The sequence below is a fragment of the Perca fluviatilis genome, chromosome 15 (genome assembly GCF_010015445.1).
Source record: "Perca fluviatilis chromosome 15, GENO_Pfluv_1.0, whole genome shotgun sequence".
Lineage (NCBI taxonomy): Eukaryota > Metazoa > Chordata > Actinopteri > Perciformes > Percidae > Perca > Perca fluviatilis.
The window spans coordinates 21,254,134-21,275,314 of record NC_053126.1 but is presented as its reverse complement, the minus strand read 5'-3'; the positions used below and the strand labels follow the sequence as shown (position 1 = coordinate 21,275,314).

Genomic DNA, 21,181 nt, shown 5'->3' with positions numbered 1-21,181 from the left:
GCCGTGGTGGGATGCTTACACATGAGGATGTGGACGGGGAGTGGGGGGGTGATGAGAAGATGGGAAAAGGAACTTTTTTTGGTACAGACTTAAAGTTCACATAAAAATATGCCCTTTAAAAAGACTTTGAATTGAGTGTAACCTAAATGATCCAGTGGTTTACATTAAGCTGCTCTTAGTGAGAAAAACAACGCTTTGTGTTCCCTCTGGTAACTTTTTAATCATTTACAGTGTGCGAGTGTTAAAGCTTTAGTGTGTAACTTTTTGATATTATTGAATGTCTGTTACATTCATGCCATTGCCAAATGAGTTGATACAAAGCCAATTAAGCCTATCAGCGCCACACAACTCTCTCTGTATTTCTCAGTATGGCTCTCAGTATTGTGTCGTCTGGTGACTTTCCCGCGCAGAAGCTCGAGTGAACATAATTGCCATTTCTGAAGAGTTCATCATGTTTTTTGAATCCTCCGTGTCCTCCTTGGCTACTAGCAACTGCGCGGAGGAGGGGTGGGGGCGCGTGCGCGATCACGTAAGTTTTGTATCAGGTGGACACGCCGACAGTGTTGTTGTCATTACTAAGATTTCCTCATGGGGGGCGACAGAAACTACGCACTACAGCTTTAAACGCTGTATGATGTTTGTAATAAAGTCTGAATTTGTATACAACTCTCCAGTGAATCGTATCACAGCTTTCACTGGAAATGCTGCCTTGTGACTGCAAAAGTTAAATATCATATAAAATAAATAAATAAAGGGTGATTAAAAGGACATTCACATTCACAAATGGCTTAATGGAAGAGAGAATTAGCTGGCGAGGAGTTGGCATTTAGAAACTGGATTGAGGTAAGAATGTGCATGTTTCATTTTCACGACCAGTCCAGTTAATGAATGCTGCAGTTATGCATTCCAAATGCCTCTTTATCATCATTATGCATACTGTAGTTTTTGTCTTGCATATATGTTTTTACAATAGTTAGGCTACAGAGAGTTTTTTTTTAAGGTGTCTTGCTGCCACAATGGCATTAAGGACGATTCACAGCCCTGGTTTCCTCCTCATGTGTTACAGTCACTCTTACTCACCCCCCTTTTTCTCTCCCCTCCCACCTCTCCTCCCCCCTCCAAGTCTTCTAGCCCGAGGGCAGGTAGGGCATCTCGTTATGGTAGTTGTAGTCCGGGCAAACCTTCTGGACCAGGCGGTAGTCCGTACTGTAGAAGGAAATGTAGATACAGATCACCTTGAAAGGCTTGGAGCAAATCCAGGACACGTGGCTCTGAATCTGCTCCTGGAAGCAGGTCTTGGATGGGTCGTAGTTGCACAGTGAGGTGCGCTTGCTGCGATCCACCTTCTCGTAGTCCACGCGGCAGTTGAAGATCTTTGAGTCCTTGGGGTAGACCACGCTCTGGCGCTCCAGGTCAAACTCCACCGCCTTGACAGGTGGCACCAGGCTGACTGAGATGTTGCCCTGGCCCGTGGAGTTGTGGCGGAAGTAGACGCTGAACGTGCCGTTACCATGGTCCACAATCTTGCCAGTGATCAGCAGGTTAAGCCTCACCGTCTTGATATTGGAATAGAAGTCTCCCCAGCCAAACATCTTCTTGAACTTGCCGGTCTTAACAATGGGCCGCCGTTTGACCCTGGAGCTGGAGGCGTCAGGTTTGAGCAGGTCGCTGCCTAACATCTCCCAGAACTCCTGCTTAGAAAACTCCTGCTTGGAGAAAGGGACTGGGGAGTGGTAGGGCAGCTCCAGAGAGGTGGTATTAGCAGCTCTGCTCTTACTGTGAAGCATCCAGCGGCTCAGGGGCGAAAGGGGAGCCTGCCCGTTCAGGAGGCCCACCGTCTTGGAGGAGTCGTCTGAAGAGCTCTTGGGACTGGAGGAGTCGTCTTCTTGACCCAGGGCCACCTAGAGAGAGGAGGTGGGGATAGAAGGAGAAAACAGAGACAAAACGTAGGCAGTTATCAGCAAGGTAGAAAGAAACGTGAACAGAAAACAAATTAAAGGCTTAATCGATACTTAATTTACCGTTCATACCTCTAGTGGTAGTAACCGTGACATTCTGTCAATGCTATATATATATAAATAAATGGTTGGAATTTTTCAGGTATTGCTATTTTTACATTCTTTTGTTTACTCTGGCCGTGAGAGAAAATACTCCTTTATATCTAGTGTTCGCAGAGCCGATGTAATTCCCTAAGCTCCCTAGTAATGGGCTCATATGCCTCATTCAAGCTACTTGAGGCCAGAGGGATCAAAGAACAGATTCAAACAGAAAAGCCACACCAAAACTGAATTCACATAAAGTGTGTTACTCCTGTGAGCAGTTTAATCAATATTTGTGAGGGTGGACAATTTTCTACAAAGTCTATAATCCTGTTAAACAATAAAGCTCTGTCATTAAGAAATGATTTATGCCCCTTTAAAGTATCTGGATCCGCCAAAAGGAGCCGGATTCATGCTCAAACACACACGTGTTATGGTACTATTTAATCTCATTTGCACTCAAACGAAGTCAGAAATGGTCACTTGAAGATCATCTAATTGGAGAGAAATTGAAAAATCTTAAAGGAAGAAAGTCGAAATAGAGAGAAGACTAAGCCATGTTTCTTGTTTTAAAGTGAGCTTTTTGCTTCTTAAGCACTGCGGTGTGAGTCTGGGAACAGGGGAAACTATTATTGCCTGGAAGGTTTTGGTCGGAGGATCAAAGTGTTTGAGGAAGGGGAGCTAGGCAAGTGGGGGGGCAGAAGAATAAAGTGTAATGTCCAATTAAGACTTCCAGTGTTTTAATTAAAGAGAAAAAACTCTGTATCGGCACACACACAAAGCTGTCAGATGTTAACATCAACTGAGGCAAGGCGAAGAGGAGTGAGGGAGATAAGATAGTGCTGCTGTTCTCAGCAGTAGCTTTGTGAAGACTGTGTGAATGTGAGTGCAATGTAATGGCTAATTATTCAACAGTAAAGATCTATTAACAGGTAGCTTCTGTCTAATGCGCCATGGAAGTCACCAGCATTATTGTGTCCTTTGGATTTGGCAGAACACACCACACACACACACACACACACACACATGTGGATTTTTGAGTTGTAAACGTGAACAATAAGTGATGCAAATGCGGGATAAGTTTGTGTATGCGCGCTCTTCCCGGAGAGATTTTACAATGATGCATAATGCATGGTTTCCTGTCTGTGCTCTGATCCATCTACTGTCTTGACTGCCAGGGCTTCCTTATACAGGCTTAGTCAGGATTATTAAGTCTGACTCATTTTTATTCCATTTTATGCAGGTTTTTCAAGCTCGCTCACATTTGTTCACTTGCGCCGCAGTCAGTCAGCGATATTGATTCTCTGTCTCCCTGAAAACATGTATTTCCTTTCATAACAACGTGTATCGCATTTCAACTGCCTTGCGAGGATTCCCGCTGATGTGGTTGTGGTCTGGTGTTTGGACTCAAATGAGAGGACTCCCCTCTATCCCTCATCTGGCCCTATTACCACAGGGGGTGTTAGAGGCCAGATGCCCTCCCCTCTAGTTACCTGTCTGCTAGCTACACTGCTGCTCAGATCCTTCGGCCTCCCTAAGGGGGCCGATAACTGCCTTGACAAGGACTCCTTCCTCTTGAATCAGATAGTTCTGATAGCTCTATGAGGGTCCCATACTCTCAAACTCATAAATAATGAACACAAATTGGGAAGGGCTGAGAAGACATATTGATTTTAATCTTTTCAGATGTATCTATGGTATGTTGTTTCAGAGGGGGACGTTGAGGCCGAACAGAATGACTTTGATGACAAATACACCATTCCCCAAAGCTCATATTGAACTGATTGTGTTTGATTTCTCTTCTTCAATGAGCTGTTGGCTGCTGGGCACAGAGCGTAGCACTCTGCCTGCCTCCCCAGATAGCACTTAAGAGCCCCCGTGGTGTCCTATAAAAAAAAGGCCCTTTAGCGTTCTTGAAAAATATGTCACTCTTGATTTCTGTAAAAATTGCCCCTTGCTTTTAAGATACTGATCATTTTGCCAGCGGTCTAAAGTGACTCTCAGATGGTGCCAACACTCGTATTTTAACAAATTGCAGAATGCTTTGTTGGACCCTACATATTGAGCAAGGCATCCCTCCCTATCTCTTGCAGAGTCTTCATTAAAAAGCCTGAGAGGCCAATGCTGCAGGAGGGGAGCTAAAGATAACCTTGTGCTTTTGTTAAACAGAAGATGTGAGTGTTTGGCACTGCTGGAGGTGTCAGATACAGTGTGCAATATCATTGACAAATGTTAAAATGAGCTTAATATGGCTCTGGAAAAAAGAAGGAGAAAAAACTGATTCAGAGATGCAATTATTACTGCAGTGAGAGAACAGATGCTGTGTGGTTTTCAACACACCACCATGATGCCTTTAAATTGTGGTTTAATTTCTGCTGGTTAATGTTCTGTAGTATCGCTTTTTACATAGGCTACTACTTGAGTGTTTTCAAACCCGAGGAGATCTGGTGAACAATGGCAACAGAGGTCACATGTTACACTGCAGCACATATTTTTAATCATTCAATATTATAACAATCACTACTTTTACACACTCTGTTCTGAAAAACTGCATACTACTACAACTCTCGCGCCGCTCTGCCTTTAACTAGGAGAGTATATGAGGTGTAAGATTTAACTATCAGCATGCTTCCAACTTTGACTTATGCAATGTAAGCAATTTGAAATGGTGTAGGAAAACCCCCAAGTTCACTGTTGTTTCCTCAAGGTTAAATATGTATGCATTGCTTCACTTTAGTGGAATATGTTCACATTTTTGCATGCACACCCCGACATTGTTTTGTTAGCAGTTAGTTGAGCACTAATGCTGTCTGCTTTGGATATTCACAACACTCACAACACTGCTTTCATATTTAAAACACAGTCTAGGAAATCATCCTTTGATGATGCACCACAAATGATTTGTCAGCGACCCGTGTTGTAACATTAAAGAAGTATTTTGTTGAGTTTGAATATAAATTGAGTAGTTCCAGGGCTGCAACTTTAATGTCAAAGGTTTACTGTTCACTTCATACTAAAATATGCAACATATACGTAGTGTGACACCGTAAAATGTTGCTTTCAAAGGCCAGAACAAGTTACTTTCAGAATATGTTTGTTTTGTTTCATGAAGCTTGGCAAGATGTATCCCAGCTTTAAGTACTGTAGGCAAAGTGTGGGCGATGGGCAATCAGGTCTTAGTGAGGGGGCGGAGGTTCGGGGTGATTTGTCATTTGTCATGTGCGCTAAGTGAGTCAGTGAAACGGCTGGAGAGGATGGGAGGTGGCTGCAGGCTCTGTGGTAATTGTGAGTCATTCAGCCTCAGTGAGCACAGGCCCCAGGCCTCTCTCCCAGCAGGGAGTGTGGGCAGGGGAGCGATCCTCACAAGCCTGCCAGCTCCACAGGCAATAATCAGCCTGTTACAGTGACAGGTACACTGTTTTAACCCCTTTCCCCGGGTGACAGAAGCACACTATGGCCATAAGGCCGCAGAGAGATCAGGGAGCCACTTAACTGAAATCTATGCCCAAACTCTCACAGATGCAGGGGACTGGTGACAGACCAGTGTGTCAACCAAAGGATATTGTTCCAAAATTAGACTCCCACTTGAGTTTGCACATTCAGACTTTACTTGTTGTGTTCCTGGAAATGAACGAGGGTTGCACATATCCTACCAAGAGCTGCACACGTTTTACTTCTGAAATTACCTGGAGAATTGAGCTAAAACAATAAGTGATTAGTTAATTAGTTGATAATTGATTTGTTCGTCAAAGTAATTTTTTTGTAAAGATTCTCTGGTCCCAGCTTCTTCAATGTGAGGATTTGTTGTTTTGCCTGTTTTGTATAATTGTGAATCAAATATATTTGGTTTTTATATTGCAGGCCGGACAAAACAAGCAATTTGAGGACATAGATTTAGGTATTAGAAAATTAAAATTAAATAGACCAAATAATTAAGAAGCTATAACCAGTATTTTGATTTATAATAACAGTGGATAAAATGACCATGTTTAAAGTAAAAGAGGTCGCTCAAAGTGATTAACTCAGCTCAACAAAGCATTTTAGTGTCTCTCAGCTCATTGTTCTGATTTTAGGGCCGGCAACTTTGCTGTTTTGGTTCTTTCCCACTGCTCTTATAGCATCATTTTCGGCTGTATTTAGTAGCTAAAGAGTCAAATATTTCCCTCAGGAGTTGGTAGAGACCAACCTAGAGGTTAATGTACAGTGATTATTGGATTTACATTCATCAGGTGGCCAGAAAGATGAATACTAATGTTGCTCTGTATCTGAAAAAACAAGGGGCATGCATTTTGGTCATTCTGCTAAGAGGGCAACCCCCCCCTCCCCATCCTCCCACAAGTGAACTACTGCTGCTGCCCCCAAGTGGTTAAATAGTCAGCTTTTGCAGGTTTAAATAACATTGTGACTTGTACCTTTAATGGTATTTTACATTAAGTCATTGATCAATTGATCCAAGAAAATTAACAGCAAATTAACAAATACTGAAAATAATAGTTTGTTGCAGTGTTGCAACATTCATTATTTTGTTTTGCTATTGTATAAAAGCTATTTTTATTGCTTTTATAAAAATTTTACTGTGATATATGTATCCCAGTAAGCATAGGTCAATGACAGGTGAAAACACATTTAGGAATCTAGGTTACAAATAAACTAGGTATGTGAAAATGTTTCGATGTTTAGGTAACATATAACCTATATAACATGTAACATATACAACATATAACTGTTTCAACAGCTTTTCAATGATAAAATTCAACATTATTTAGGACATATATTTTTCTTTAAGCTGTGCATTGTTACCACCCTTCACTATCCGAACCAGCAGGCAAACGTACAGTTGTGACTTTGAAACTGTAGTTTTATGGATGCATGATCTGGAGTGAAGTAAATTGATTGATGTTGAGCCACCCAGCAGGACTGAAAGCATGTGCTTGTCCTGTGGGAGCTGACACATTTAATCAACACTCCATATTCCTCTGGCTGTTGCGTTGAAATCTTCATCTCTAATATGACATAAATTTTTAATTAAAGAACAAGGCAACTCAGATTTCTTAAGTGTTCGTCAATGCTTTATTAAATTTTTATTTTTTTTCTCTGTCTGCTCTCCTCATCTCCAGATCTATTATGCTCACTGCAGGATACTTCTCTGTTACTTGATTAAAATCTGCAAATGGCTATGCCCTTATAACTGATTATTCTTCTGGCTAGTGTAGATCCAAGAAGAGGTGAGGAAGGGAAAGGTCATTTCACAAGAAACAAGCCATTTGACTCTTAATGAATAATTCACTCCGGCTTCTTGGGGGTCACTAGAGCTTAGATCTGCAGTGGGTGAACAAACTCACTACACTGAATCTTTTTTATTCTAAACTCTTTCCCCTATCTATTCTTTCTTCCTGTATCCTCCACCCACTTTCCCAGCTCATTTTGGACAGGCTCAGTTGTGTGGTCCCGGTGGAGTTGGGCTCATTTTGTATGCTCAGAGAGAAGCCGGCTCTGAATTGGCTATCACATTTTTTTACATTATAAGATATTGACAAGTTGGCAGTGCGAGGAGGGTGGAGAAGGTCTGTTTCTACCCAGTTCATCCCTAGGGAGCAGGGAGCAAAGCATGCACTGATGGGGCAGAGCTGATTAATCAGAATCAGAATCAGCTTTATTGGCCAAGTAAGTGTGTACACATACAAAGAGTCCAATTTTTGTTACTCTCAACGCACTTGCACAGAATTAGACATAATAACTAAAAACAAGGACAACAAAACTGAACAAAGCGCTGCTCCAGTATTCACACCTGTCTGGTAAAAGCTAAAAGGACTCTACAAATCTAATGGAGGTTGAGGTATAAAATGTTTCAATTGAATGCTGTCCTATCAAGGCCTGATGTCTGACTTAATGCTCCAGTCTTTTTGTTTGATTTTGAACACCTGCCTGGGAGCTTAATGCTGCAGTGGGTAGAATGCAAAAAAACACCAGACTTTAGAGTAGAATGAGACCTCTTTCTGCAGCTCTCCCTCTCCCCTCTTTGCATAGGGAAATGCATGTGCAGGACAGCCAATAGGAACGCTCTCTCTCTCTCTCTGTCTGAAATGACATGTGATAGATTTTCTGAAGCCTAAATACAGAGCCAAAAGGAGGTGCAGCAGTATAGTTTTCTCTCAGACCACACGTAAATTACAATATGCTGAAAGATTATTATGGAATCTTTGCCCAACGTAACCAAAAATAAAGTGCTTACCAAAAGCATGAGTACCGTACCTGAACATTTGCCAGTTTCAAAAACTTAAAAAAAGCTAATTAATTATAATTTTTTTTGTTCATTTATTACTTCAGTAAAGGTCAAATCCAAAAACAATGGTTTAACTGTGCAGCTAACACCTGGGAATGTGTGTAACTGTGTGAACGGTCTCCAGTCACACTTATTGTTGCACTAAAGGGCCATTAGCTTAAAAACCAGATGTGGTTGCAGAGGTGGGTGTCCACATTTCTATGGTGAACACAGATGCAATGCATCTCTGATTGTTTGGAAGCTCTGGCGAGGTCACAAGATATGCAACACAGCTCCGACACCAAACTGCCACAGCCATCTGCTTCTTTAGCTGAAGTTAAACTCTTTTTCTGTTTAGCAGCAGTCTTTGATGGATAAAAGCAAAAGTGAGCGGGGAAGTGAAATCTGATCACAAGTGCTTACTTGTGAAACATTTGACACGCATCCTGACAACAGGTGTGAACCGCAGACCAGATCAACTGCATTAGAATTCACCAGAGGAAAGGACATTGTTGGAACTCTTAAAGCAACCTTGTTTTTAAGTGACCTCTAGCAGTTGGACGAATAATAATAACTGCCCTCTCTAGAAGGATGACAGCATTTTTTCAAATGACATTTGTTAACTTTCCGTAGCAAAGAAGAATGTTGTTTTTATCCTGCTAGTGTGAGGAAGTCGGTGTGGATGTTTGGACATACAAAGAACGTGACTGCATACTTTAGTCTGTCTCCTACCAATGTTGGTTTCTTTTAACCAATTTTATCTTTACCTTGACCTTTAAAAAGCATCTATAGTTGCCTAAAACTATCCAGACATTAACTACACAGAGAGCTGCTGAGAAAACAGTCATATGTCACTTTTTTAATGAACTAACAACAATCTATTTGTGCATTAGGTCAGTGAACCTTTACCAAATAGAAAACACGACAACTCCTAACCGGGTCACTGTGAAGTGGGGCATGGATAAGTGCAGACTGTTCAAATTGGACAAATAATGTTCAAAATAACTGCTGTCCTATACTCTACAACAATACTTTCTCAAGGCAATTCTGAAACCACTATACTCTGCAAAAATAAAATTCTATTATCCATTTTTTATACTTGAAACGCTCTTCTACCAAGCTCAGCCAAATTCCCTGATCCCTGTGGCTGCGTGCTGCTTTAATTGGAAACCCCCGTAAAGACCCTCAGTGGGCCTTGTCTGGACATGTGCACCACTCTGACCCTGAAAATCACTGTACCGTCACTGGGCAGCATGCTGGTGAACTGCACACTACATGTTCATTCAGGCAGAACAGACTGTTTACAGATTGTGAGAGAATATAAATGGGCTTTTGCTCCCCGGTCTCATTCTGATGTGGTATCCAGCGGCTCAAGTCACACCACAATGAGGTCAGCATGAACCTCAGAGCCTGGGGCATCAGAAAAGCTTCAGTTTCTTTCGACAACCTGATGTTCCCCCTTCAAATAAACCCACGTCCCCTGGTCCCACACCGCCTTTTCTAATATTGTTTGGATGCTTGAAACGATGAAAACCTCATTCTGGATTGACACTTTCCATAAGATTTTCACAACGCAGTAAAACAACTTTTACTATTGTCTGTTCCTGCAGATGCTCTGTGAAATTAAAACGTCTGTTATGGATTTTCTCATCCTTAGTTATTCCTCTGTGTGAAAGTCAAGCGTGTCTTTTTCTGGATCCCCTGGGAGTTATACCCACTCATTCTACCCAAGGCTACGAGTCATTTTTCTTTAAGCTGTGCACTGTAATCCACCCTTCACTATTCAAACCAGCAGACAAACCTACAGATATTCTTCCAGGATCTGCTCTGTCTCCCCTGCAGTCTCCCAGAGAGCAATGCCACAACATATTGTGCTGGTTTTGAGCAGACAAGACATTCTGTCTCAGGACAGCTCAGCGCTTCACTATGAAGGGCTGTCAGTGTGTCAGGGAGCGTGCTTTCTCTCTGTCCGTCTCTCTCAAGCTCTCTCTCTGTCTGTCTCTGCTGTGGGGCTGCTGGGAGCCTGAGGGGGGAGGCGAGGCGGGGGGGGGGGGACAGACGGTCCCTCGATGGCTTCCTTAACGGGTGGTCAGTAGGGAAGTGGTGGACCTCTGGGCTCACTCTTGCTGTGGTTGTGCATAACTCAAGGCTGTTTTACACTACAGCAGGAAGCCACAGTAGGTCCATTATAATGCCAGCAGCTCATTCACCGCTTATTCATGTTTATTTATTGTTTTTGTGATTGCTCATTGTTGGGTTATTTATTTTATCAATACACAAATACAAATTAATGTAAAATGTTTAAGCAAAATAGGTTAAAACACAAAGAAGGAGTCATGTGTTGGCAGAGCCAAAAAAGCGTACACATCAAAATTTGGGAGACAAACAACAATCATGCAGTCATTTGTGCAAACCAACTACTTTCATAAATGTAGATCCACAATAAAAACATTTAAAAAAAAGGTAAAAGCAGCTGGCATTCATAACGTTCATGGCTGAAGCTGAGTGTTTTTGAAATAATGATGTAGTAAAATGTACAATGTGCAGTGTGTGGATTCGGAAAGCAGTGGCCATGGCAGAACTTGTAAAATGGGTACGACCAATAAACATAATTTAGTTTGATCTATAAAATGTTCTGCATTTCATTTCCTTGTTTTGTCCCACTAACAATCCAAAACCTAAAGAGTTTTATTTTACTGTTGAAAATCTATAAGATGTCATTAAAGAAAAACTGCAAATTCTAACATTTTGAGAAGCCAGAACAAGCAAATATTTGGCATTTTTAAAAAAAAAAACTGAAACCATTAACCAAAAAGTTGCAGAATAATTTACTGTCAATTGACTAATTGTTTATTGAACTAATAATTGCTGCTATTGGCATGAGATGGGTTCCTGTATCACACACTATGCGAAATATCTTTTGTAAATTGTATATGGCGTGTGCTCACCCAAGATATATTGCAATCATTCTAACAATGGCTAACAAGGGGAGTGCATATTATTGTGCTCATAATTGTCCCTTTTAAATCGCCCCCTTATGGGGGAAAGTACCGGACAGATGTCATCAGCACAATAAACTGTTCTGTCTGCTTCCACTGTGTTTCTGTAGCCTTGCGATAGAAATTTGACAATTATGAATGAGTTTTATGTTTCCTGTGCCTGTGTGGGATGTGAGGTGGTGAGTCGAAGCTTATGAGCTCTGACATACGGATTGCAACAGTGATGGCAAAGAGCACGACTCAAGAGAGCGAGAAAGCCCCAAAACAAAAAAAAAAAATTGTATTCACTCTGCTGCTGCTCACATTTGTGTCTTCATGCAATATATGCCCTATCAAACACTGTGTTTTTTCTATTTGTTTTCTCAGGATTAAGGTGGTATTTCTGCTTAGTCGGGGATGTATCTGGGTGGACAAGGTTAGCGACCCTGCAAGGGGGGCAGGTATCTAAGAAACATGAATTTAAGGCTTTTTGACAGGCCAAAACGGAGAGAGGAGTCTGGTGTGGTTAGAATTAGTGCCCAGCAGCCTCTGCTTTTTAATCTTACACACACATATTCAAGTTTGTTACACCATGCTGTCTGGTGGAGTTCTAGGCAAACTACAGGCAGTTTTGCTTAGATTTGTATGCCTTTTATTGTCTCAGCTGTTGTACTGCTACGTTATGATTCAAGCGTCCCATTGCTGTGGTGCTCTCTGTACAGCTTAATCACAATCTTGTCTTTGTTATGAAAGGGATTTTGGCGTTGCGAGGCTTTCAATGTAAGAACATAATTTGTTTTTAATTGTCGTGTTAGATAAGTACGTGTTTCCTTGCTGATGGCAATGTCAAATAGAGGACGATAAAAGTTTAGAAGTGGGAAACATATTGTAACGGCACCAGATCCTTATTTGCGAATTCATCTTTTCTTTATACTTTCAAATAACCTCCATGCACAGAAACCCTGGAATATGTATGAATGTCTTCATCGAAATTCAGTCTGCAAACAGTGACATTCTGTGCAGGGCCGCAGAGGTGAAATCCAGCTATCGAGCACGATGGCCAGCGTCTGAATCTGCACTGAAAGCAATCAGAGGGAGTACAAAGCTGTCCTGTCTCTCATGGCCACAGAGAGGCTACCTGAGGCTCATCCCTTCCAGAATATTCTGGTGTGAAAGAGCAGCTGGGAGCTCAACATGCATTTATGAAGAGCCGAGCGCCTGCGTCCCCAGGGATCTTTACCACATGAAGGTTACAGCACATGCAAGGTCTTAAAGGCATACTATGCAGTTTCCATTTTTGTCAAACAGCGACCTCTAGAGTCACTGTGGAGTACTTATTTAACGATACTTTTGCTGCTTTTTAGCTCTCGCCGACGAGTGAAAGCTTGACCGAGTGGGACTTCTGTCCTCATGCGGTCAGTTTCTCGTTTTCTTTTCCTTGACTCTTCCGAACGCTCTTTCTTTGTTTTGTTCGTCGACTCTACTATGATTCACGTCTGAAATGCGTGCTAGTGTCTTCCATAGAGGTTGCTTCTTATATGTTGTTGATGTACGTGACGTCGTGTTGGAAGGCAAGTTGTGATTTGGCGGGGCGCCACCTCTCAAACCTGCATTGCTGGTTTTGCCAGCGGCGTCTATCGGGATGATTCGCCCTACTACGAGTTCGTTTACCATCGAAATGACTTTGAAGCAGTTATATTAAGGTACAAATCTTGCATAATATGCCTTTAACACGCTCTTTTTTGGGTGTGCACGTATTTTAAGTGCCTACATTTGTCTTCTTGTTGAGTGCTAAGTGAGTTAAATTATAATTATGTTTAAAACATAATTATTTGTAATGTTGATTAAGAGCAACATTGATACTTTTGGAGTGATTTTGGAGTAATTGCAGGGGAGAGAGTCTGCTGTTCACTGTGGCAGTCGAGTTCAATGCCGTGTTCTGTTGCACTTCATTCTTCTACTGGTAGTTATTCAGATTGTTGACCTCACCCCTCCCAGATTTCACCGGCTGGTCCGGGGATTCACATTGTCAACCTTGTGCTGTGCACGGTTCCGCCACACTGCTGCAGTTGTAATTATATGTGGATTATTTTTTTGGATGCTTTGTGCAAAGGGAAGAAAGAATCTGTGATGACTGTCAATGAGGTGTACAAACCTCTGAGGCAGATGTTTAACAAATTCCATTTTTTAGCACTTTAGCTACACCTCCTCTCACTTCCTCTCTTTTTCCTTCGTCACCACTCTGTACCTGCTCTGTTGATTTTCAATGTGTCAACTCATCCTATAAAGCCACCTGTCTCTCCTCGGCGGATTGTGTGAGCTCAGTTCACCTCGCGCCTGCTGCATCTGTTTGGTGATGAACTATGCCCTTGGTGGCTTTCACATTAGAACTGAAACGATTAGTTAATTAAGGCATTAGTCGATTGACAGAGAAACGATCAACAACTATTTTGATAAACGATTGTTTTTTCAAGCAAAATCACCAAACATTTGATAGGTCCAGCTTCTTAAATGTGAAAATTGTGGCACTTTTCAGAATATATTTTTTACATTTTATAGATCATATGACGATCGATGAATCGCAAAATTAAAAAAGCAGATTAATCAGTAATGTAAATAATAATTAGTGGCAGCTCTATTAAACATCTTGGCTCTGCTCAACCAACAGCTGACTGCTAATCACAAGGACAGTGAAAGGACAGTAAATATCAAACTATCCTCCTAAATATTCCACAGATTATTCTCTTGATACATGCTTATCAGCCACTCAGTTCACTGAAACAAATCCAGTCTGCTTGCCGAGCATCACAGAAGAAGAATAACTCTACCGCTGCCAAAAATAAACATAATTTCTCAAGCAGTCATTATGCAACTGAGATGGTTTATATTATTCATTGCCCTCCATTCAAAACCAAGAATATTTAACATTTGAAACACATCATTCATCACATAAACAACAACCAGAGTGGCACATTGTGTTAATTGTCGTCTATATTAGAAAAGGCCCCTCGAGAACTCAACCCTCTCTGAGAATTGCGGAGCTATTACAACAGAAAATCATCCAAATTGAATTTTTATGCATAGTAGGCATATACGATTATTAATCACGACTCTGTTGCGTAATAAAAAGTTACTTAATTTATTAATTGCTCTATAATTTATCAATGTCACGGGACTAATTAATTAAGCAAGAGCTCCTGCTGAGGGATGTCATGTACGTTTTTCATAGATACATGGTCAGGAGAGGGAGAAAAAGCCCCAATTAATTATATTATCATTAGCCACAGACCTTTAGGGTTACAATAGGCTGCAGCCCTGCAGCTCACAAAATGCTCCCAGAACCAAGACAACACAAGAGTGAGTGTTAAGCCTATTATCCCACACTCTTGTATCTCGTTATACAACGGCTGAAAAGGCACTCATCCCCCATTTTTTAAGTCAGCGTGTGGTCTCTTCTCTCTCTCAGATCTGTTGAAACAGCTCTGTCTCAACTAAATAAATGTCTGTGTTCAGTCTTTCACAAACCCTACCTGTCAGACCTCAAATCATCAAAAGGGCCACTACTTCCCTGTGAGCACCTGAATAATACTTTAATATGAAAACCACAAGGTCATCCTAGAAGGCATGCCAACACAAACAGGTGCATCAAACAAGCACTCAACCTCACTTGAGTATTTCCACTGCACTGTTTTTTTGGGCGCTTGCTCATTTCCTGGGCCCTGTGCTACTCAGCCCAGGGGTTTCCGAGCAGAATGGTATTCAAGTTTTCTCATGTGAATCAAGAGCAGATCTTTCATTAAAGGCTGCTTTTTAGTAAGTCTGCGAGCATACATGAAAGAGGAGTGGGTGATCTAAATGTGATAGTATAGGTTATGTAATGTTGGAGGCATTTATAAAGACCGCAGAAATAGTTAATGTTTACACGTGTGGTGTTATAGGTCAGTGGGGGTCCTTAAGTGTATGTGTTTACTGAGGTAAGATATATACTGGAAGTTGTTAGTGTTACTTCTCAATTAAGAGAAGAGAGATTCTAATGAGACGTTTCTCTCAGTTCAATGTTATCTCACCACCCACAGTATAAATTATGTATTTAATCATATCTGACAAGAAGGTAAGTCCTCAGAATAAAGACTTTATTAAGAAGAGCTGCTTGTCTGTCTTTATGTGGACATCCTCTGCCTTAAGTCTCACACAGTATAACCACATTGCCTACAACATTGTGGTGCAGCTGTCTCTTTGGCTAAAAGTGGAACGTTACACCTGCCTGCAGTTTGATTGATTTAGGACGCATGTGCACTTTTTGTGTAATTGTTTAGATGAAAATGATGACTTTCATGGGCAATTACATACTTTCAAGTGACCCAAATATATAGATTAAATGATACGTTAAAAGACTGACGTGGCTCCAAATACGCACACTGATGTCGGCGGCACTGTGCGCTCGGCACGCTGCCAGCACAAGTGTCCGCTGGTAATAATGATAGTGCACCCGCCGTACCTGAGCCTAGCAGCCGGGTCAAAGTGAATCTTATGTATTTCATAATTAAAAGTCTGGGGCAAAATAACATAGACATCAGCAGCACACATGCGTTTTGAAGCAACGAACAGAGAACATCAGGCGAGAATTATCTCTGCAAAAAACAGGTGACCTGCACTGGTAATGTATCATTTTGACCAGCATCATCTCAGCTCTCCGTTACCGTTTCCACATGTTTGCATAATTTGAGTCTACTTATATTCGCGAGTTTGTAAGTTTTTGGTGCAAACGGGGTGCAGACACCTTACCGTGTGACGCAGGTACAAGGTGTTACATTGATAATAAAAGGTAATTTTGAAACAAGATGCGTAAAGACTACAGTGTGACTTTTACCCCACTCTCAGTCTTTTCTTACCAAACAAGCGGTTCCGTTGAGGAGGAGCAGGATGAAGCCGCGGTTGGGACGCATCATTTCGGCGCGTAAAGCCCACAGCTCCCCCTCCCCGGTAACAAAAAACAAAAATGAAAAAACTCCCGCACACGGGCTTTTCCTCCTTCAGGAAGACGTTCTTCCCCCGGCACCGGATCCCTCTCGGCTGACGCACGGTCCCATGTCCAAGACAGGCTGAACTGCAGCTTCCACAAACCTAAAAACAATCGCTGGAGTACCCCCTTTTTTGTCTTTTTTGTTTTCACCAATCCCGGGTTTGAGTCAAATTAGTTGTGGTATGAGAAATCCATGAATATGCGGTAGGCTGTTATCATCCATGCAAACAAATAAAGAGATCCCAGCTCAGAGTAAAATGGGTTGACTGGGAAGTGGGCAGATCATAACTGGTAACCGGTGCCAGTGAAGATCCTGAAGTGATGGAGCTGCAGCCTCCTGCAGCTGAGATTGGCGAGAGAGAACACACGTTTTAACAGTTTCTACTCTCTCTCTCTCTCTCTCTCTCTCTCTCTCTCTCTCTCTCTCTCTCTCTCTCTCTCTCTCTGTGCCTCTCCCCTCTTCTCTCAGCCACGAATCTCTTTTCTCTTCCCCCTTCCCTCTCTCTTTCCCCCTCCAGTATCTCTATCTCTCTCCACCTATCCAGCAACTCCCTCCTTCACTCTTTCAGCCACTTTCTCTCATCCCATCCCCTTAGTTCATTTTGTATACAATCAAATAAAAAACAATTAAAAATAATAACCAATAGCTACACAACAATACACATCTGTTCCACTTGTATGAGTGCATCTGCCTCTATTCTCCAATCCCTAACCAGTATAAGTGACATCAGTTTTTTCAAACTACAACAGCCTAGCCTAATCCGCTGACAACATTGTGGGCATTCCTCATCACCAAGCCTGTATAATCATCACTGTGGGTGGGCGAAAATCATTGATTGGGAAAGACTGGGTCTGTTTTTACACTGTGCTTGTCCCAATAAAAAGAACTCCTGTGTCATAAAGTAACTAAGGATGTTAAAGCTGCAGCTACATGTATTTGTCACAAAGCCTGATCCTCGAGCATGCTGTCGCCTCATGCATGTTACAATCAGATTGTATGTCCTCCCCACAGGTCAGCCAGTGATCCGGAGCCCATCTGAAGAGAATCAACGTGCTCTGTGAGAACCGATGAACCAGTGACCGTCACATCAGGGGGGTGTTATTGATAAAGACTTTCCCTAATAACACACAGTTCATTAGAAGCAGGTTAATGGCCTGGAATGCAAAATATCACTACGCAGGTCCCCTGGCTCACAACGGCTCCATTTCTGCTTAATTAGACTCAAAGATGAGTTTCTCTCGCTCTGTCTATCTCGCTGAGTCTTTCCATTTGCTCTTCTTTCTCTGCAGCTCTCTTCAATCTGACAAGCAAGACCTGGTCTGTATCTCTCTGTCACTAGGTCAGAACCTTTTCTATCAGTGTTATTTTGTCTTGGATCAGCCCATTTTAAACCTGATCTGGTGGTTTCTCTGCACCTGCTGATAATGCATGGGGTGTTATCTGCTTGCGCCGGTGTAAAAGGGTTAATTGATCTCAGTCCTGGGGTTAATTGGCTCGACGGGCCTAATGCTGAGTGACCTGACCCCTGGAGGTGCCAGGTCAGAGCTGAGGGTGGTCACCAGAGGTGATGAGGCCCTGTCAATCCAGTCTGACTGAGACATCAAAGAGTTTGGCTGCAAGACGACTGCTCTCTTGCACCCATCTGACTGTGTGCACACATACAGATTCACTGCTCATTATGATGCAGGAGATGCTGATGAAAGATGGGAATGAGCTCATTTACTTAGGAGACTGCTTGATCTCTCTCTCTCTCTCTCTCTCTCTCTCTCTCTCTCTTTTTTTTTTCTCTCTCTCTCTCTCTTTCTTTTTTATTAGATTATTTCAGAAGCCAAACATGTCTCTGTATAATGCGAGACAGCTTCTCCAGTTGCCCAGGGTATCAGGGAGCTCTCTGGGAGAGGAAACAGCAAACCTATAAAGGGAGATCTGCTCCCCGGCCTACAATCTGAAGAAACAGCAACCATAATAAAACACCTTTTAAAACGGAGCACGTTCATTCATACACACACACACTTTCACTCCTGCACATAATTATAGGGCCATAACTCAGTCTGTATACTCTCTGGGGAACAGCCAGACAAGCGGCTGCTATTTTTTACTCACTTGAAAAAAGAAAAAAAAGCAGTGTGGATGCAAAGATACCCATCATTTGACACCCAGGATCGACTTATCTTAATGTCGTTTCACAGACGACTCACATCAGCATGACAAATAGGAATGCGTGTTTGTTTATTTTCCTTTTATTCCGCTTTCCTGCCAAACTCCCAACAATTGTGCTCAATCATTGCATTGCTTGACACGTAATCCTATTTCACAGTGTAATTCAGTTTGAATGAGGAGCTGCAGGCAACAGATACCCTGGTGAGATGTCTGCAGGGTGGATAAATGAGTATTGGCTGCCCTCTAGTGTCTATTGTCTCTGCTGCACCCCTGAGGATGGAGGGAATGCTTTAGCAGTGCTGGTACTAATGGGTGATATAGGTCATTTAAAGGATCAGTTCACCCAAATGTCAAAATACCTCAAGTGGTATGTATTGACTGAGATTTTGTTCTGCCACCCCTAAACAAAGGAAAATTATTTAGTTCAGTTTGTGGTGCTCACAGCATTGCACATTTACATTCAAAATGTTAAAGCAGCATACCTTTCCAGAGACAGTGTCCCTGGTACTCTGAGTTATCCACAGAAAACATATTCAACACTTTTTGGCCCGGTTCCAATATCCACCTTAAAGTCTAAGAGGGATCAGGACTGTCCCACTGTGAAATCACCAAGTTTTTGACGACTCTGGTTGACCGCAGAGGTCCTGAAAAGACCTCTGCTGAACATACAACAGGCAATGCCCCCACCCCCCCATTGCACATATATATTTAATATTATTTATTTGTATTACTAGGAACTGACAGGATTACATTTCACTGGAATTTTATTTGATATGATTTTACCGGAGAAATAAATAAACTGATTGATTGACCTTTTGAACACACACATTCATGAAGTCCACAACACAGCAGACTTTGTTTAAGGGAAAAACCCACAATGCATTGCGCTGTGAGGATTTAGGGCTTATTGGAAGTTTTCTTTTGTCTTTAGAAAGTATTCTTTTTTTTCTGTATTTTCAATTAAAACACAAGATTATTGAGAGTAGCCAAGATGTGGATAGTCACTTTGCTGTTGATTTTTTACAGTGTCATTTTTTAAAAGCTGAACAAACATGGTTCCATTCACTTATTATTCCTTTATTATTATGGGATAACTGCAGAAAGTGAGAAAATATGTTTCTTGTAATTTGGGTGAACTGCCCCTTTAAATACCACAAATAATCAACACCTAATAAGTCCAATGAATCAGACATATATGCATTTTTTATTTTATTTTTGTTTGCATTTTTCTTTATGTTGCAGATTATGTTTAGATTTGCAAAATTGATCTCACAGTGCCAATTCATGTGTGACACAGATGTGCTTGTTGAACTGTACTACATGTATCCAGATGTGACTGAAGACAGGAATAATTCTGAGCTCTTGCAGCCGCTTGGGGGTGCTGCAATCAAAGGAAACCCGTTGGAGTTTTAATGAGCACCTCTGGCTACGTGCAGACTGCCCCTGCATGGATATCAATAACCACCCATCAAACATGGGAGACTGATGTCTGACAACATGAACAAGGTGTCGTGTCAGTGTTTGTTCGCTGCGACTGTTTCCTCTATTGTGAGGAGCTATTGTGATTAGCGGAAAGGAAAGAAATCTATTTCTGGCTGGTGTTCCTGGTTTAGGACATATAGATCGTATCAAGCTTCAAGTCTGGAACATATCTATCTTGTTTCATTGTGACTTAATCTGATGCACTGCACCATCTGTATACCACAATTATAGCAGGATAGGGGGAATTTACTGTAAAGAAATGTCAGATTAACACCAGCAGTTACTTTGTCTTTCTACCTCCCAGCCTTTTTCACTACTCCCCTTCTCCTTTATTCTCCAGAGATATAAATGAGGCACTTCAAGATAACAATGGACTGATTGAATCTCAACGAGCTGCTCTGTGACAGAGCAGTCAATCATGGTGTCCTCTGCTAATCAATGTCTTTCTTGAAAAGAGGCCAGGGCACCATAAGAAAACAGGTCAGGAAGGAAGTAGGAGTGATGACAGATGCTGGCACTAGAAATATAGAGGACCGAGGGATGATGGGAGGTTTAAATGTGGATTGGGGGATGAAAAGAGGTCTGGATAAATGGAGGATAATCAAATCTCCAGCTCTGGGGAGGTCTACACACCCAGATCCATTAATCCCGCACAGATCCTTCTTTTCTTTATGTTTCATTTCCTCCTTGAGAAAAAGAAAAGAAAGTCTTTATAGTTTTCCATTTGTTTGGATTTCCGTTAGTCACCAATATTCTCTTATCAACTGTTTAATCATTACGTTTTGAATATAGCTTCTGTATTTTAATGCCTGTGTATATTTTCTCTTCCTCGTTCCCACTAAAAACTTTTTCAGAAGTTGAGTATATTCCTTATAGCTTTGCCTTGGGATCTGATGTAAACTTTAACTGTACCACAGAGGGTTAATTGAGTTGCAGGGATGGGATACACATTTGGGACTTGTCAGCTTTATAATTTCCCTCTTTCTTTCCTTATTGAAGAGGAGTGGATTACTTCCAGACCTTGACAGGAAGACTCAGACACAGAGGTTGGTTCCATCCAAATGCTCCTCCAAATGTTTTTCAGCAACGCATGTGGTGTAGCTGCAGGGAAGGATTGTTGGCCAGTATCTCAGTCCAACATTTTAATAGGCTATCTTTACAACAAATGGGTTGTTCTAAGTTTCGGTAAAAACAGTCATGGGCATCAGGGAATGAAGGCTTTACCTTTACTTTTCA

The 21,181-nt window shown here is 41.7% G+C and overlaps 1 protein-coding gene across 1 annotated transcript; it reads right to left on the bottom strand.

The window, feature by feature from the left end:
* Positions 1-351: 351 nt before the first annotated feature.
* LOC120575153 (neurexophilin-1) lies at positions 352-16,634 on the bottom strand. Its single transcript, XM_039825803.1, has 2 exons — positions 16,172-16,634; positions 352-1,901 (listed from the first exon to the last, which is right to left on the bottom strand). The coding sequence occupies exons 1-2, from the start codon at positions 16,226-16,228 to the stop codon at positions 1,128-1,130; spliced, it is 831 nt and encodes a 276-aa protein (XP_039681737.1). The 5' UTR covers positions 16,229-16,634; the 3' UTR covers positions 352-1,127.
* Between the last annotated feature and the right edge of the window lie 4,547 nt (positions 16,635-21,181).

Bases quoted from the DNA above. Each gene is read 5' to 3' on its own strand.
- LOC120575153 (XM_039825803.1), bottom strand. From the start codon at position 16,228: ATGATGCGTCCCAACCGCGGCTTCATCCTGCTCCTCCTCAACGGAACC. The intron at 1,902-16,171 runs GTAAGAAAAGAC...TCCTCTCTCTAG, and splicing joins TCAACGGAACCGCTTGTTTG to GTGGCCCTGGGTCAAGAAGA.